The sequence below is a fragment of the Coloeus monedula genome (genome assembly GCF_965178545.1).
Source record: "Coloeus monedula genome assembly, chromosome: 9".
Lineage (NCBI taxonomy): Eukaryota > Metazoa > Chordata > Aves > Passeriformes > Corvidae > Coloeus > Coloeus monedula.
Genome location: NC_138789.1, coordinates 9,738,533 through 9,758,701, shown reverse-complemented (window position 1 = coordinate 9,758,701; position 20,169 = coordinate 9,738,533). Strand labels below are relative to the sequence as shown.

At 39.9% G+C, this 20,169-nt stretch overlaps 1 protein-coding gene across 1 annotated transcript; it reads left to right on the top strand.

Annotated features, from left to right (window-relative positions):
• Positions 1 to 2,511: 2,511 nt before the first annotated feature.
• ATP6V1G3 (ATPase H+ transporting V1 subunit G3) lies at positions 2,512 to 13,412 on the top strand (the record flags this gene model as incomplete). Its single annotated transcript, XM_082287558.1, has 3 exons — positions 2,512 to 2,593; positions 9,949 to 10,049; positions 13,239 to 13,412. 3 exons carry the CDS (start codon positions 2,512 to 2,514, stop codon positions 13,410 to 13,412), a joined length of 357 nt encoding a protein of 118 aa, XP_082143684.1.
• Positions 13,413 to 20,169: the final 6,757 nt, after the last annotated feature.

Here is a 20,169-nt window from a genome sequence, read left to right as displayed (position 1 = left end):
GGTGGGATACACAGAAGTGCCATGTCAGCATAGACTGAGGTCATCACAAACATCATCAGACAAGCTTTGAAATTAGTTCTAAGTGGCAGTACTTCATGTGGAGTCTAACAAAATGTATATAAGCGCCAGCCAAAATAATCATCTTCTCCCCTGCAGATGTGCACTAGTACCTGCCTGATGCATGAGGAGGGCCAGCATGGCATCCCACCACACTGTATGGAAACCAGTCACAAGGAAAATTATAAACTGAAATTTTTTTTAATTCATAAAAATATTGAAAGTGTGAACTGTGACATATGCAGCTCAAATGATCTGCTTAAGAAATACATTAATATTTTCACAATGGAAGAGCTTCATAATCTCTTGAAGATTGGATCTTTTTCCCATAAAAATTCATCATATAGAACTATTTTATGAGAAATATTAGTTAACAGATTGTAAATATCAAAATTCAGATCATTAATGAGGCCCACATAATATAATTACAGCATTGAGAACTGCTCTGAAAATTCAAAGGGTCTCACCCATAATGCTGTCAGCTAAATCCAGAAACTGAAACAGTTTAATTTGCCAGTAGTTCTGTAACATTTCTTGCAGCAATGAGATTTGCTTGACAAGACCCTTTGCCTGGAATATACTTTTGATGTCTGAGACGAGCCTGACATTTCCACTTCCTATTTAATTTTTAAGTAACTTCTGCTTTAAAGTTCTGAGCCCAAGTTTCCTGCCCCAAGTAAACCAGATCTCTTCATTTTTTACTTTCATTTTCCACTTCTGCTTTTCTTTGCCAGTAATATCACTTGTAGCTGAGGCCCAGTGGCAAATGGCTTCCTAACCCTACAGTTTCCACATTTTCTGTAGAATTGATCATCACTACTTCTTCTATGTCTGAATAAAATAAACTTCAAGGTTATACATTAAAATCTTCTAAAAACAGTGCCATGTCTGCTCTCCTGGAGTGAGAGTGAACCCCTGGTTTCAGTGCTGGAGACAAGCAAGCATCTCACACAGCTTCTGGATGAAGAAATTAACTCAGTGATTAATACACTGTAAGAAAGGCAGAGCTTGAGTGAAATTTGACTTTGCAATATCACAGAATAGAAACCAAAGCCCTTTTCCAAGTCTCAGTGCTACTGACATTCAGAGCACTACTGAAGACAGCAACAGGGCAAGAGGCTTCTCCTTCCATTTTCTCTCAAACCTACAACTATTTGGGAGGGAAAAAGAGACTTCATACCAATTGCACATATTTCCTCATCAGGATCAGGTAAAAGTCTAGCACAGCAAGGAAGCTGCAAGACACGGCTGCCCTAGGAAACCCCAGGAAAGAAAGGGCACTACAATAAGAACCATTAACAGAGAGCACTAAATAATTTTTATATAAACATATTTTAATTATAATCTATGCAGAAATCATATCTACGTGTATAAATATATAACTATGTATATTAAACTGCAGCAGGAAAAGAATATTTATATCAGAAGGTGATCTCCAGTCCTGGCAGAGCTCTGTCAAGAACTTCTAATAAATATACTTTAGTCATGCTAAGAGGTAATGTTTTACAAAAATAAATCTATTTTAATCATGCAACTTGGCATGTCCCTCTCCTGTGCAATGGCTGAAGTAGCTGTAACAAGGGGGATTTGTTGGGTTTTTTTATGAGGATTCAGAATATGAACATGCTGCTTATTCATGCAGTAGCTCACAAAACTCTTCCTTCTGTAGGGAATGGGATGTGCCTTTGCAGCCATGCTCAGGCATTCATTTGACTGTTGTGTGTGTTATGACTTGAAAGTAAAACCTAGCCCACCATTTATACCTTCCAAGAGTCCGGATCTTAGAGCTAAACCCACAGCTTCTCACTCCATCTCATGTCCACTCACTTCCATCATGGCACACTACAAGGCAGAGAATACTCACCACATGCTTTTTTAATCTTTAGTCCCCAATGAATTAATTCCTATTGAAGATTTTTTTAAAGTGAAAACCCCAATGAGTAGTGTTAAGAAGTAACATTAAACAGAAGCCTACAAGCAGTTCTTGGTGTTCAACCAAAATCAATTGTTGACTGAGCCTGATTCTTCACTTTGAGGGGAACTGTTATTAAAAGGAAATGCCAAGAAAATATTCTTTTCCCCTCAGTTCCTAGACAAGATTAACTGTATTCTGCTTCAGAAATAAGATTCTAAAAAAGAAAAAATTCCCCATTAAACTACAAGCCATTTGAAGAGTTCTTTTTTTCCCCCAGTGTGTTAATCAGACACTTCAAGTTCTCTGTGACCCTGAAGAGAGGAGAACATTCCTTTCAGCCTCACTGCTGTGTTTTTCCGACTGCACTCCCAGATCTGTGCTCCCAGCAGCAATCCAGGCACAGCTGGCTGGGTTGGTACAATCTGGAAGCTTGTTGCAATAACACACAGAACAAAAAACACAAGGAAGAGCCTGGCAGCTGTATAAAACTCCCTCTGAGCTCCAGTCTCCACAGAAGTTCACCAGCCCCAGCAATCAGCATGACCAGCCAGTCTCAGGGAATCCAGCAGCTTTTGCAGGCAGAAAAACGTGCCAAGGACAAACTGGAGGAAGCCAAAAAAAGTAAGTAGCTGGCCTGGTTTTACTGTACTTCTCAAGTGCAAGCCCTTCAGAATTACAGTAGCTCACAGAAAAAGATTACTTCATCTGTGTACATGTACTAGTGCTGCGCCTTGACTGCAGCCAGGCATTTACTCAAACATGAACGTTCCGAGTTTGCTTAGAATCCCATGTGCTTGTGTGTACATGTACATGTGCCTTACTACATTAAAAAAGATTTTCTTTGTTATATTCATCCTGTCAGCTGCATTTGTTCTTCCTTTATCTCAATGCCAATAATGTCATTACTGCCTTGCTATTTAAACTAAAATCCTGTGTGCCTTTGGCTGCCAGCTCTGAAGGACCAGACTCCAAACTCTTTATTTTTCTTTATAGGTCTTGCTAAAATTTTTCAGTGTTCCTCTTTACTTGCAAAATTCAGTAACTTGTCTCCTAGTTGAAGCTGGGCTTCAAGAATGTATATGAAAACTAAGGGGAGACTTTGGGACAGTGATCAAAATCAGGTAAAATCTCGAGCACTCTCAGTACTGTAATAGATCATTCACAGAAGTTTTATTACATAGTACAAGTAATTATTCTCCTGAGTGCAGGTAACAACCACGTGAGTCATTGACCTGCACTAGCACTGAAACATTAGTACTGTTTTCTGGAGTGATCTTGCTTTAGAAACCAGCAGCAGGAAATAACGCCGTGCTGCAGAATGCGAAGAAAATGCACGACAATGATGTCATGTGGAGCAAGAGTGTGATTAAAGGAATATATTTTGTTTTCCAGGGAGGAATGGAAGCTAAACAGAGTAATTTGTGTAGTTTCCATATTCCTTCTACACATGAATCAGCATTGTTGTGTGCTCATTAATTTTTATCAATTTGTACAGCAGCACACAAAAATAAGTAGAAAGGCAAGTCCCCTCCCTAAGCACCCAGCCACTGCCTGTGCCTTGCAGACACAACAGAGATTAAAGCAAATCCCCTCACCTTCATAAAGCAGAACTCTCTCAGGCAGAAACCTGAAAGCAATGGATAGTTAAGTAGTGTTTTGACCTCTTATATGGCCAAACCAGGAGCTCTGGGAGGTTTTTCCCTTCTCATGCAGGGCAGAGGAAACACACTGCTCCTCCTAGCCAGAGAGCACATGATCCAGAAAGGCATAGCCCCAGTGGAGGGAGAGGGAGTTTGGCCTGAACACAGACTGCAGAATCAGGCCTTTAACTGTGATATCTTGAAGTGAATTACCCTTTACTTTTGGGTTTAGAGGGGGTTTTTTTTGCTTTAATTTCATTTGGGTTTGTTTTTAAAACCAGAAGAGTCACTTTAGCTTTTCCTTTAACAGGCAGTTAAAAGGAAGCTTCATAAATTAAGGAACTCCAAAACTGAAAAGAATCATTATAGCATAAAAGTGATGACCAAAGCTGAATGTCTTGCAGAATCCAGACACAGTTACGGATGCATTTACTCTACTCTGCAAAAGACACACTCCCTTGTCAGCACCTCATCCTCACTTGGAATGCTTGTGATAAGCACAAGGTTTCGTACAGATAAAGTATCTTCAGAGCCCTCTGAGTCAGAAACTTGAATTAAACCCCTACCAATGCTTACCTCAACACTAACACACTGGTAGGAGTTATTAACCAGCTACAGAAAAACAGCTATTAAGAATTTTGCTATCAGTAAAATTATTTATAGTGAAAATAAATCATCACTATGGCTTTCTTTTCTACTACTTTTAAGGCCAGAATTTTCTTGTATTTACAAAAATTATTAAGGAAAATTAAAATATCAATTCACAAATTTAAACATAAGAAAACAACTCAATGACTGTGAGGGAGGAACAGGCTGCCCAGAGGCTGGGGAATCTCCATTCTCAGACGTTCAAAACCCACTGGATATGGCCTCAATCAAGCTGCCATTGCTCCCATCAGGGAGTGTATCCCATAGGATCCTTCCAGCCTCAGCAGTTCAGTGTGATCCGATGAAAAACCTCAAGAATTTCGGAAAGATTTTATTCCTAGGTATAGCATATCAAGGGCAAACAAATAAATAAATCCACCCTGGATTTTGTGCTAAACCAAGCACTGTAGGTAATCTACCAGAATAATTGTATCTCTACAACCATTATATTCAACATTGCAAGAACTGCAGTGAAGCTACAAAATAAAGTTTAAAATTTCCATGTTGTCCCTAATTTCAGTATTTTTTATAGCAATGTCACTACACCACCTTAGGTAACTAACTATGCCAGCATAATTTAAAATACTGTGGGACAAGGACAAAAGGGATTCTTTGAGAGGCAAATCTGGCTATGCTAAACTGGGATTACTTCAGCAGTCTCTTCCCCACATTGATTCTGCAGTTAGATCAAAACAAAGGACTGCAGAGTTTGAGCATAAAAGCGAAGCCAAAAGGAAATGTATGAAATGCAAGAGATCTGTGCAGTGCGATTGGTTGACCTGCGCACACACGGCTGGGTGAAACACGGGAGGACGTGCTACCTCACCCCCGAACAGCCAGCTCAGATCCACCCAGGACCAGTGTGGATCAGCAGCTGCTGCTCAGGGCCTGTTCTCTGCAGGTCTGGGCGGCCAGGGAAAGCACTGAACCCTTCCAGCCGTGCCACTGCTGCCCCAGCCCTATGACCTCCTTTGTCACCGCAAACAGGAACTGCACAACACCACTGTGCCCATGAGTCTGGCTGCTGTGCTAAGACGGGGACATCAGCTGGCAGGCTGTTCACGAGACACACCCAGAAAAGGCATTTGCAAGGAAATGTGACTGGCAGAACTACCCTGATGCAAAGCCTTCGGTGTTTACAGTTGATACTCACATAACCAATCAAAATGTAGTGTGAACACACATAATATTGTATATAAACAGGTAATGGGCCTAGGTTTTGCTGACATATGTGCAGTTCATAATGCAAAAGCCACTTTAAATAACTGAAAAATATTAGCAAATAAAATTAAATTGATACACACAAAACAAAGCAAAAATATAGTGCTAAAGCTCCTCTGTACATGTTTTTCATACTTCTTGCTCAATACCCTTTATCCTGGCATGATGTCATTAGCTGATATCATTTATACCTGAAAAATTATTAATAGTTTAATCAATTAATTAGTAAATGCACATGTGCAAGGCTGAAATTATTAAATTTATTAAACACAAGCCAAACCAGTCTGCAATCCTTTGGCCTTTTGAGCATGGTGCTGCTTTATCTATCATTTTTACTTTAAGCACAATTTGGATCCCGGAAATAACTGAGCATTATCAGTGCCAAGACATCAATTCCTGAAAATCCTTTTGGGTAAAACAAGGGGAACGAATGTGTCGTGAACACTGGGCTTAGCAAAACTTGTTCTCCTATAGATTTTTATGTCTTCCCTTGAATTTCTCATGCCTAATAAAAAGAAAACTCAGATGAAAGATAATAGGAATCATATTAAAACAAAATTAATCAAAATAAGATATTGTAAACCGAATTATATCCATGGAACTCTCTTGGATAATATCCAAGACATATTTTATCTACTGAGAAAGCTATACATAATGCTTAGCTGCCTGTATTCTATTTTATTAAAAGTACAAAATAGTTTTCTCAGAATGCACATCCCCAAATCCCATTTTCCAGGCAATTTAGCAAAGACAACTGTTCTATTTTAGGAAAACATGATTAATTTTTGGCAACTTCTTCAAATGACTTGATTTCTATGCAGAAATTCAGCCTAGATGATATGTTTGAAAACCAACCCCCATTTTAGCATTGCAGTTTCGGAAAGTAAGATAACTTAGTGTTTGAACAAATTAGAACGCAACATTTTTGCCTCCTACTGTCTTTCTTGCAAGATCTAAAAAACTCAAACAACCTAAAAGACACCAGTTCTTGTGGATCTAACCAGAGCAAGGTGTTTCATTAACATCACAGAAATACCTAGAAAGAAGAATATAGCCTTTCTCCATGCTAATAACACCTTCCCATGTTGGGCAAGAAAATCCCATACAGGACTGGCTAGTCACAGCAAGCTTTTTAAGATTGGGCCAGTTTAACACAATGCCTAAGAATTTTTTTATAGGCTGTGGACAAGGAAATCATGCATAGCACAGCTGCTTTGCTGCTGCCCATATTCAAGTCGGGAAAGAGGGACAGAGGGCCAGCAGCAAACCTGGTCCCCACAGCATGACCTTTGCAGCAAAAATCTCTCCAAACTTGGGGCTTTCTGCACCTCACCTCTATGATCCTGGAGGAAATGTCATTGGGCCAGGCTGGTTTGCCCATCCTCCTGTATTTCTTGCCCTCTTTTTGCACGATTTTGGCTGAATTTCAGTGTCTTCCACCCTTCAGTGTGTCAGGGTTGATTTCAGCCTGGCTGTGCTCTGCAGAGAGCCCAACGCAGCAGATCAGTAAGGCTTTGAAAAGGCAGTCCTGTATTGCACAACTATGGTAGCAGACAAGTGGTTAACAACAGACTGATTAATTAATTTTGGTTTGTCTCTAGTGGAACAGCAGGTTAAGCTCTAGTTTGTGCTTAACTTAATCAGGTGCAGCATATGCACCATCGCATATGTTGGCAGTTGCCGATTCTGTCCACAATGTTGTTGAACTAGCAGTAATTTACTCACAGCTTTTCCACTTAATTAAATAGGAAGCAGCAGGTTCCTGCTGTACCAATTCTTAAGGCATCATGGAAAAATGAAATGGCTGCCACCCTATGGTGACACCCTATGTATTGTGCTTACTCCAGAGCACTGTCAAGAGCTGACACGTATGTATGTATGTACTCCTCGGTTCACTATCTACATTGTCAGAGGCAAGGGAACTGTTGTTTTACAGTAAATCTCTTTCCATTTTGTACATTTTAAATGGATATATTTATCTATCTGGTGGCCAAATATGCAACATATTTACTACAGATGGCCCCCCAGATGGAATTTGAAATTAAAATCCCACTGATTTTGAAATAATTTAATTTGCTATAGAGATACAGTTCCTCAGCTGGTGAAATTGGCAAAGCTTCATCGTAGTCACTCCCCCCGACTGCCAGCTCCAGAGAATCACCCCCCGGCTCCACTCCTACAGAGTGGAAACTCTACAAAAGGCTGATCAGCTCCAAATTTGGAAAGGAGAATAAGGGAAACTTCAAAATACAGACCTAAACCTGGTTCCAAATTTTGTTGTCCAGACTTAACGTCAGGCTCTTACACAGATCTGTCAGCTCACTCATCCTGGTCCCAATACTTCATACAGTGAGTGGTAGAAGCTGGGAGAAATCAGCCTTTATCAAAGAAATACAAACTGGAAAAGTACCCACTAGGTTTTAAACAGCCTCTCTCCCCTTTATGCATAAGCACAGTAGCTCAGTGGCAGAAGGACTCTGAGAAATATAATTTACCACACAAGAGAGCCCTGCACTGATAGACTGGGGGTCAGTAAAGCTATCTAGTTCCCCAGCAGGCTGCTCCTTCCTGTAAAAAGCCTGTATACAGTGCCATCCCCGAGGTTCCACAATAAGCACACCCACAAAAGCCAACAGTCTAGGAATCAAGACTTAAAAGGTAATCCACATTTCATGCATCTCTCTGCTTCTACTCACCCATCTGCAGATAATTATTTTGGAAGGAGCCATCAACTGGTGAAGTCATTTCCTGCTGAATCAGGTACTTTGCGCAGGCTTTTGCAGAATCTCAGATGTATTAGAACAAACAGTCTTCCTCCCAAGCTTCAGCTTCCTCATTGTGCCATGCTCAGTGGAAGCAAGTTGTTATATGATACACCTGATAAGGCTTCAGAAGCCCAGCTCTGGTGTAACCAATCCAGTGGAACAGCTCAGAGGAAACAAATCAGAAATATTTATGTTCCTCTTCCTAGCCGAGGCAGAGAATGTTCCCTAGGATTTCAGGAAAGCAGAAAAGGTATCTTTTGTCTTCTGTGCTTGAATTGAAAGCTCAAAAAAAAAAAAAAAAATTACAAAGGTTCTTATTGCTCAGTGATGTTAAATAGGTTGTTACAGTAAGTAAATAAATCAATGTGCCACATGAGATCAAGATGGCTCATTCAGCTGCCTAGGCCACCACTCTCTCATTCTTGTGATATCCTAATTTAAGCAACTAAGCAGTTTTCAGCCACTGAAGATATTGCTCCTGTTAAGAAAGGGAGCAAGCTTATTCCCCCCCTCCTAAAATTCTAGCTGTGCAGCAGAAAGAGACCCCAAAAATCAGCACCAGCCCAGGTGTCTCAAATATAACATATCAAAACAAGAGGTTTACAGTTAGAAAATTACTTTTTCCTCACAAGCAGAATCCTGAGGAGATCCATGCAACTTTACTGACTTTATAAACGACAGAGAAGCCCATGGGGGTTTTATGACATGCTCACCAGCTCCTTCAGGTAAAACCTTAAACATCACATTTCCATCAAACCATTTACTCTTATACTTTACATGACAACCCTACTAGATCCAGAAAGTACCTTATGCCCAGTCCTGAAATTACTTATGTGCTCTTGATTTGACAAGCCCATAGTGTTTTACCTAAAACAAAGTAACTATTCACAGCAAACAAAATTACGTATGTAAACAAGCCTGGTGAGGAGGAAGACTCTGGTTTCCACTTCCCCCTAAAATGTCACCTTACAGACCACCTTCTAGTTTAAAATGAAAAGAAAAAAAAAAAATTAATCCCTTTCATAGTTTCTGTGCACTGGCAGAGAACGCCATTGACCTCCTCCTCTTAATCACTCACCTCTGCATTTAACAAAGGTTAGTGGAAAAGGGTGGGGGAAGAGAAGGACAAAGCCTGAAAGTTGCAACTCAGTTTGGTAGTGGTTAAGACATATCTTGCAGTATTTTGGAAATCTGCCAGCTCTAAGCAGAATCCAGTTGGTGTGGGATGAAGGGATTCTGGCAACCAATCAATACAGGAAATCTTACAGAATAACGTCTTTTCCCATCCATGACAACTAAAATCTGTTATCTGGCTGCTACTATTGCTGATGAAGAAAAGATAGATATTTATTTAAACACCAATCTGTGATTAGAAAAAAAGGATTTGTGTTGTGAGAAGACGTGTAGTTGCAAAAAAACTTCTGTTCTCAGCAAACCAAGAAGCTCTTCAGTTGTTGTGTGCTTCTGCACAGGAAGTTGGTCTCAGAAGATGGGTACTTGCATGACTGGCTAGCAGTCAAAAAGTATTCTAATTAAATCACTTTGTCTTTTCTGACCATTCTTGTGCAAATAAATCTGATGGACAAGACTTTCAGCAAAGTCAGTGTTCTACTCTGCCAGCTAAACACCTCCTATTTAGAGAGATTCATCTTTGGGGATACAGTGATGGTATGAAATAAGTGCCTCTTTCTTGCCCCTCTAGGAAAGGGTAAAAGGCTGAAGCAGGCCAAGGAAGAAGCCACAGCCGAGATAGACCACTACAGACTACAGAGGGAGAAGGAGTTTAGAAACAAGGAAACAAGTGTAAGTTAGAAACTTGCATATGTTCTTTTCTTGTACCAATCTGCTCAATGGTAAACCAGATTGCTTCCAACAGTATTACATGGAGACTCCTGCAAACCAGTGTGGTCATACTGATTAAACACAGGGATTCCATCTAAAGTGTGTATATGCTTCATTAGGACTTTTTCACGGGCTTTGAATGCATTTGTAGAACAAATTGTGGACTTTCACCACTAAAATTGTCCAGATTGCATGTTTGGTTCATGCTTATGCTTTGAAGACATATGTCCCTTAAGGAAAAGTACTTTTGGGTCCTCTTTCTACAACCACAGACAGACCTAGTTCCTGTCCTGAAACTGGGGGATTCAGTAAAGTGGATGTGTCAGTAAAAGCAAAGGTTCAAAATGTTTCTTTCCATTTCTGTTCCACTTCAGCTGTCTCTTTTAATTACATACAAGACTGCATCCTTTATCAACTGAAATCACCAAAACCTTGGAGTTTTTCACTATGTTTCTATAGTAAAAGTGATCTGACGGATATTTTCATATCTGAATAAAGCTGTTTTATACATTTATGGCATCTTGCATTTTTCCCTAGCATTTCCATCAAAGTTCACAAACCATTCCCTTTTTACCTGGTGACCTTTCTCTTACATTTTTGGTCTTGTTTTTTCCCCCAGCTTGTATCATGCAAAGGCAAGGAAAGTACTTGTGCAAAACAGCCACAAAAAGAAAAAAAAGCCTAAGAGGTCAAATAAAATCTGTTTTATAAATCTGTCATTTCAGTCACACTTCCTATAAAACATTTTCCAGCAGGGATCACAACCCTTAAGAACATCTGTACACACAAAGTCTCTATCATACCCTGCCAGCCCCCAGACACACTGTCACACAGGCAGGCCAGGTAGAACAGTCTCAAATGTACAATTTCAGATGTTTACTGACACCAAAATAAAGTAAAAACACCTCTAAAATTTGTTCATCTTTTCAGTCAAGCCAGACTTCTTGTTCTAGGTCTTGATAGCAGAAAAGTAAAGATGTTGCTTTGTTGTGAACTCAATTTTTTCATCACAAGCAAAATTAAAGCTGCAGGAAAGGCCACTGTTTGTCGACTGAACATTTCACCTGAGCAGGACAGAGCACATATTGCTCCTTGAATGACAGGGCATTGTACAAGATCATTGCAGTCCTCCTCCATGGTCCCTGACCCATTATGTCAAACATTTATCTACCCAGACAAATGCCATCATTGTTAACCTGTGTCTGGTAGGCAGTCAGGAGCTCCAGCAGAGCTGGTGCAGAGGGAACTCTGATGCCCGGATCAGTTTACTTTCCCAGGTATTTGGACACAGGTATTTTTAATTCTTTGTCACAGCCTCCTTTAATGCCATTCTTCTTCTTACTTTGTGTTGCTTGTATCCAAACTGGAGCAAATTTTCTCATACGATGAGATGCTTCATATCCATCCAGAATTAACAATAGCAACAGAAAAATAACGATAGAGGTCAGAATGATAATATGCAAAATATTTTTTCAAAACATGCAAAATTTTTAGCCTGGATCTCGAACAAATTTTGCTAAAGTTCATGGGGTTTTCACTCTGGAGATGTGCAGCCTAGTTCTGAATTTTGTGGTTTCTGAGCCAATGTAGTATTTTAGCAGCTTTGAAATTATACTAGTGCAAAACCTGTATGGGCAAAATAAGGGACAGACCTTCAAAAGGTCAGCAGAAATTATAAACTAAGCAGAGCATTGCCTTCATTCTGCAAGAAAAAGGTCTTCAAATTCAGAAGCAGAAAAAGAGGGAAAAACACATAGAGTAAGAATTTACTATCTCAAGTTACAATATTAGCATGAGCTGAGAGAGCAGGTCTGTGGAGGCTCTTCTTAAAATTATAATACTTTTCTTGAGACATTTCAAAAGTATTTAGTAGCTGGATAACATGCAACCATCTGGGATCTCTAGAAAGTTCTCTTCCCCAGTGGAAAAAATCAGCTCCATAAATTCAGTCTAAGCTGTACAACCTTTCCCACACGTGACCCTTGCAACTTGTCTAAAAGATAAAATAAAGTGTCAGCTAAAAATATCTATTATGGAAAGCTATAATCTTTTCCCAATACTTATTATTATATCTACAACCAACATTTCTTCCAAATTGAAAAGTGTTTTACATGTGGATTATGGACAAATGCCTCACTACATTGACAGGTACTGATAAATGGAACAGGGAAAGTGGCTTGTGCAAAAGATGCTTTTCCTTCTTTTAAGGACTAAGTTGGGCTAAAACCAGATGGAAAATAGAGTTAATGACCCCTCCCCTGTTTCTGGTCATGCTGTAGGTACCCCACTAATATATCACAGGTTAGCTCCACCTGCTAGTCCACCCCAGAGAACCATGGCAGGAAAAAGAACAATATGTAACTTATTCCTTTCTTATTCTGCCAGCATGCAGAAATGTCTTCTTCTCTCCACATGGAATTCTTTAGCTGGAAACCAATTTCTCTGCTGGTATCTGAAGAACTTTTCCATAAGGGAAGAATTCAAGGGATGTTGGGGCAGTGAGGGAGGAGGGAGCAAAGTCACAGATTTGGAACGTGTGCATCTGTTTATAACATAACCTTGCTAAAATGTTCAGTGAGTCTAGAGTCAATTAAATTCTAAGCGAATGTCCTGATATTAACTGTGCCAGAAGCTGTCTGGTATTTCGCCAGATAAGAAAATGTAACATTAAAAGACCTTGTCTGAGGCCTGTTGAGGGTTATACATCACTAACTGCTGAAGACATTTCAAGTACTCTGAAACTGTAATTATGCATTTTCAGGAAGGTTTTTCCATGTTTGGTCCTTAGCTGCACTCACAGGCATTCTCAGTGAGGCCAAATGAAGCACACGGTGATAGAACTTAGCTGACTAGTCATTAAAATAGAAAACAAATTAAAATGAGCCATATAAAAGACAAAACACACACAACATTTTCCCTCAGGGAGCTGGGAAACTTTCATTGCATGGGGAGATTCCCATTGCTAATGAGCATATGAGAGTTGCTTTTAATCCTGTTTTTATGCACACAGCTCAACCCAGATCATACCCTTACTGTTCGGAAGCTCTGTGGTGTGTTTGTGTTATGCTTGTGCTACACGATGAAGAAAAGTAAAATAAACATGGTCATATATAGCCTCTCATTTTGCTCAGAGGTCTTCTGCTTTTTCAGGTAATGGGCTCCCAAGGTAACTTCTCTGCCAAAATAGAAGAGCAAACAACAGAAGCCATCCGAAACCTCACAAGCAGCTACCACAGGAACATGGAGAGCATGATGAAAAAGCTCTTGAGCACAATATGTGACATCAGCCCTGAAATTCACCCAAACTTCAGACCTGTGGTTTAAGATTCAATGATGTGCTGTGTTTGTAAAAAGTAGCCTTCTTTCTTCATAGGCATAAATACTTCCTCATGTATTGTTTCTATATGTGTGAGAAAAAAAGAGCACGAAAGCCAAAAGCACACCATTCCACACAGGCTTTTGATGTGACAGGAATTATCCAGGATATCACAAGCATTTGTTGGAATATTGTTTCCTGTAGCTAAGCCCCTGTCATTTAGACAGGGGCAAATCAACAACAGCAGAATAAATGATTCTTTGACACCAGCAGGTTTTCAGTGGGAGTCTTTGTTCCTTTTGTCTTATAAAATGTTCTGTACTTGGATGTTACGTTGCATAAAGTCTGTTTATCCCAATCTTTACTGTACTTCAAGTTACATGAAAGAGAATATCACAAAAACTTAGAATAGAACATTTCTGCTTTCCCTGTGATACATGGAGTGGTCAGGTTATGAACCACACAGGAACCCTGTAGATTTTGGTCAAAAATATAAATCAAAACATTTTCAATTTTTCTATGGTAATTTAAAGCAAAATATAGTTAACTTGTACAAAATTATGCTTAAAAGCCATACTCAAAGTATTGTCCTAATATTTAACTACACCACAAAATTTATATAGCTTTGTTAAGTCTGAAGAATGAGAACAGGCATAGTCATTATTAACAAAATTGCTGTGGTGCAAAGGACAGAATGGCACTTCCATTATTATCTGTACAGTTACCCTGAAAGCTCAGGAATCCAGGGGCTCAAACTTTACACCAGTTATGCTAAATGGTACCTGAATCCACAGGTTGTTCACCAGAAATCACATCAGCTACAGCTCACTTCTCTTACTCTAAGCGACCTTGGGTAATACTTTCCCCTGCAATAGCACAGATTTCCCTTGGAATAAATTCTACTGAAGTTAGGAAAATACAATATGATCTGTGTTCTCAAGGTGAAGCCCGTTCAGTCTGATGGGATGAAGCTGATGGGAGGCACCGATGAAGTGGGGATCTGACACACACCTGGCACCATGAGCTCCTTTAATGCCTTGTCTCCACTACAAAATTACACCAAATTAGAAAAGAAGCTTGAGAAATTGCAATGACTAGCAAACAATAGCCATGATTTTCAGTCCACATAGACGCAGACAAATCATTTCAATTTCACAGCAGCTAGTCACAGGCAATCTCCTGTTCCAGCAAGGTTTACACAGCTGACATGCTGTCATGTGTAAAATGACCGTAAAGCTGTAGTCAACCTAATGTCAGCAAACATGACTCCTCAAGGCTGTGCCTGGATACTACATAATCTCCAAGCCCTGATTGTTACAGTCTCCTGTGCTTGATTATATTCTCTGGGGACCCAAGGATGCTGAGGAATGGGAAAGAAACTGGAAATCCTATTGACACCGGCTGAAAGGCTCATTATTTAGGAGCGCTTTGAACCAAGCTGCGATAAGTTTTGATTTACTGAGGGGATGAAGGCACTCCAGTCCCAGCCCGTGTGCAGGACCCAATGCAGGCACCTTCCTGCACAGCTTGGGGCAGTCAGGACTGCCTCATTGCCCGGGGGCACGTGCCTCCAGCTTGAGTCATGGCTGCAGTCCCAGTGCAGCACTCAGCTGTGAAACACAGATCTTCTGTGAACTTAAGCAGTCACCAAGGTGGGCACTAACACCTCACAGGGTCTCACTGCAGTGCTCAGGACTGTTTTCCTTTCCCTCTGGGCTAGCTCAGCACTCTTGCCTCCAGCTATCACTTCTAAACATACAGAAATGTTGCAGGTTCAGCTGCAGAACTAAAGCAATGGGACTTCCATTGCCAGCTGCGTGGGATAAAACACACACCCCCCTGTATGGTGAGAGCAGAATTGCCACAGCCTGGTGGGCAGCAAAATAGAACAGCAGCTTCTCAGGAGGCAGCCACCCAAGTTACATGAAATAAAGGTTTGTCTTCCTTGTTACCCTACTTCATTTTATGACAATCCCTCTCTCCCTCATTCTTGCCAAAATCTGTCTATTGTCACCAACTACTCCTCTTACAAAGCTTTTAAGGCTGTCTGTGCCCTTCTGGTCCTAATGGGCACACACACATCTCTTATTTAAATATCCTCTGTCCTGCAGTCACAGCCATGTCCTGCCTGTATCCTTGTTATCATCTGCATACCTGAGGTACACTCTGAGTCTTAGGTTCTCAAACTTTTTTGGACATGATTATGTTCTTGAACTCTGGCCAGTCCATGGCTACAGCTCATGAAAAAGGAATGAATTTGATATGATGAGGTCTTTGATCTTGACATATAAATCTGAGAGCTTTAGCACTCTGAGTAAATACTCTCTTCTACATTCAGTCCTTCTGGACAGAAAAAAATTGGTCATACCATTACTTTTAGATGTTCAGAGGTAAGGGTCAAATTAGACTTCATATAATTTGGCAAGATACTGGGGTTTTAAAGGAAGAGTGTGAAGTACCAGCTGCAGCAATGGAATATCGGGGTACCAATAAATGCTGAATTTATCAGTGCTCAAAACACCTTGTATGTGACAGTTACATACTCACGGTAATGGCAAATAATTGTTCCATGCAAAAGAAAAAGAAGGATGCGTAATTTCAAAATGTTTTTAAATGCTTAAAAGGTGACTGAATTGGCAGTCACCTACTGGGGATGATTACAAATGTCCTTTCAACTCCTGGGGATATTCCCACACCCAAGGGAGGCCCCAGTCCTCACAGTGCCCTGGCACTAATTATTTATTACCTAATATGCACCAACGCAGTTGCCAAATAAAATTGCAACTCTCACATACCACAACACAAACATATTTTAAGAAATAAAAAGCCACATATAGATAGCACTCATACCTGTATAAATCCTTCTCTTTTGTTTCAAAATTACCATTGAAATCAACTGTAAAACTTCCAGTGTGAGATATTAGGACTGAAACAACAAACTTGAGTTTCTTAGATTGGCCCAATTCTTCACTGGCTTACAAGAGAGGGGTTAGCAAGGCTTTTCTGTCTGGAAATGAAGAGCAGTTTTAATCAATAAATTCTAAATCCACCGATTAAAGTATCTCAAATAACAACTAGTGGAAAAGGCCATACCAATGGAAAGTACAAGAATTCTTCTATACAACTCATGGCAAGGATTGGGCTGAATTTCTCTGGCTGTTCTCCCTCAAAATTCTCCTTTGAGTTATAATATATGAGGACCTAGTGATGTGGTTCCCATTCATGGGTGATGAGGGAAGATCTCTGAACTCATGCCAGTAGGACAGAATATCTTTCAAGTCTAAATAAAGTAAAATGAAACAGACATGAAGAATTAATACTATGCTCTATGTTGAAGCTGTCTACTGACTTTCCCATTAATTTCTGAAGAGTTTGGAAGCCGAGGTTTGGGAAATCAGAACCAGATGTTAATCCATTACATGGATTATGATATTAACTGAAATTTTTCCATATTAAAACATACTTGGAAGTTCATACAATCTGTAAAACATAAGTTGTTCTTGTAAATCAACATATGTAGGGTATAAGTGTGTGTGTGTGAAGTTTTAACAGAACAAACATTTCAGTCCATGACTTAAAAGATTTTGTAGCTCCAGGGCTGTGAGGAATGTTTCACTGTAAGTTGGGGCAGGATGACCTGCTGTTGCAGAGCTCAGGAGCCACCACAGACAAAGTGGGAAAGATGACTATGTGTAAGGATGTATTGAGCATCGCCCCTGGAGCAGGGGGCTGTGTTAAACTTTGGGCTCAAATTTAGGCAGGGTCAGAGAGCAGACTGAGTCTGGGGCTGAAATATTAAGACATTGTTAGGCTATTAAATTATACCTTCCATCATTTGCAGTAGCAATGGATATTAGCAATACTGACAGGCAGGTAATACTGCCATCAATGAAGCCATGTCAACAGTAACAGTTCTTAGAAAGAATGAACCTTGCCCCTGCGGTCCATTAATGAAAATACATTCTGTTCAACTGCAACTTCTCTTAACTGGATGCATCTTTCAGCTATGGATTTGGTTTTTTCTCAAAATAGCAGCATGCAGACTAATCAAATGTTATCTAGACACAATTCTTCTTCAGTCTCAGCCAGAAGTCACGCTAGTACTCTAGGATGTCCTCACCAAAAGACCAACCCGTGGGAATGTGACATCATCATCTTCTCCATGCCCTAGGGCAAAAAACATGATCCTGATTGCCCAACAACTCAGTGAGGAGGCAGGTGCTATTGAAAATAAACATAAGGGGAGGAAAAGATACCGGGCAAAGGTTTTGGGGTGACAGCAGCAATTGCAGGTCTTTTCTGTTCCAGGAACCCCCCACAGCCACATGTTGATTAAGTAGGAAAATTGAGCATTATGTAAAGTTATGTTCTGCTTCATGTATACAATGCATATACTTCAAAATAATTTCCTCCAGCTCATCATTGAAATCGAGGGAATGCCTGTTACACAATACACAAGTGTCATATATTCCTGTCAGCTTCGCTGTGGCCTGTCCTTCACAGATTTGATTATTCCACATTTTATGGTAGCATAAGGCACTTCATACCCTAAGTCTTCCCCAAGGAATGTTAACGCTTGTTAGAAGTGCATGACCCAACCAGTACTACTACAAAACACTTGGAAAATGTTACATTGGAGTACTATTAATACACTCTATTGCACTTGCACTACATGACTGCATGTGGAAAATCTGATGACTTGCAAGCTTATTAACTTACCGAGATTCCTCATTGCTTTTATGAAAGATATGCCACAACTGAACTACCTGACCCTGGGTGATTCCTGAAACTTCCTCTGGCCCCAGATCTGATTTAATTCCAGGGACATCAGACTCCAATATGCTACCAAATTTCCATATCACTTTTGGAAATACAGGATTTTTGAGCAGAGCTGTGCTCCAAAAACAAGCTTTCCACAAAATATGCCAGAAAAATGACCTTAAAACTTGCTATTAAGTAGACCTTGCTTTAAGAAACACAGTATTTATAATTTAATTCTGTTGAAACAAACCAAAGAGCATAAATATTAATATAAAACAGATCATCAATGCCAATATAACCTAATTTGTATAACCTTCTCTATATATTTCATGTAAATATTTATTTAACAATCCTGTGGAACTGATTTATTGTAGAAAAGAGACAGATAGCTAAAACCAGATATAGAACACAAATGTAATGTAACCATGTATGTGTCTTTGGCAAATAAATCTAGCATTTTGTGTTGGTCTCCTTTCCATGCAGACTTACTCATGGGAAATGAGCAATCCCATTGCTGGCAGTGGGATGACTCATACCTGTGCTTAAAATGAAATAAAGGTGAAGTGTGGTGGCAGCTCCGAGTGCAGAAGTGAGACATTGCAGCAAGGAAAGACTGCCAGGGCACGGTGGGTGCTCAGAATTGCTCCTGCCATGAATTCTTCTCCAAGGCTGTCTGCCCTGCACCTCACACCAACACTGCTGTTCTACCAACCCATAACCACACCCTTGACTCTCCAAAAACATGGCTCCCCAAGCATCAGGAGGATACGTTTTACCTCTTACTCGTGGTTTCCCAGGTGTTAGCAGTAGCAAAGAAGGTTTAATAAATTAAATAATTGCGTCTTATAACAGATTAACACTTCTTAACAACATAGCTACTAAGATCAGTTGCAAGGAAAAAAACTAAAGTATTGTTTCCTATTAACACTTAACTGCTCTGTCTGTATGTGCTATGGGTAATGTTTCTCATGGCACAGGCTGCTAAATCCATTCAGAGCATTTTCCCTAATGCCTTTTCCATTCAGCACTTTTCTCTTGTTTTTAAACAAGTCACCCACAAAAGTGACATTGAGACAATAATTTACTCCAAGGTGAAGGGTTTGCAGACTCTTTACCCATTTCCATAAGTAGACCCATTTCCAGCTCCTACTAACTTGTGCAATTTTGACTGATACATATATATGAGCATAAATACATCCCATATGTGTCCTTTGTATTGAAGAATTTAAATTTTCATTATTCCTTCAGTTTCTGGTTCTGATCATAATTATTTACCTACCTTGGAAAAATAAACAAAAACTACTTTCCTACTTGTTTGTGTCAAATTTAAGCCTGAATGATTCATCAGTTTCCACTTAATTGCTGCATAAAAGAGCCAATATTCACCATAAAGGATTTTAGACCTGACTGAGGAGAATAATCTCCAAAGCAATTACAGGTTTCCTAGAAATGTTCCTTCCAAACTTTTGTTTATTGTAGAACTATTGTGAGAAAACCACTGAAGACTTGATTGTCAGCTGCTGGGAATCACTGGAAGTCAGATAATACCAACAGAGTAGCAAACAACACAGTTTAGTGAAAATCTGTGAGTGCTGCATCTGTCTCTGGCACTTTCTGTGCTGTGCTGTTCCACAATGTCCCAGCACGTCTGCTGCTCTGCTGATGCTATTGCTCCTATCTGAAACTAGATTCAGTAAGATAAACACCTTGTGATGGAGGGGGTTGCTAGCCTAACAAGGCACAAGAAAGATGATGTGCATGGTCACAGTTTGTGCCAGGTCTGTGTGCAGTCACTTCACTGCCCAAAATAGCCCACTGTCAATGACAAAGGCTGAAGGGTACACCGGGGAACTAAAGAGAAGCTCAAAGTGGGGGTGCCTCTCAGGAAAATTGGTACTTTCTGAGAGAACTTCCCATGAAAAGTTTTTCAATCAGCTCAAGCTTAAAATTGTGCTGCTCTATTATTTTCAGTGAGAATACCTTTAATAAAGAGAACTCATTCTG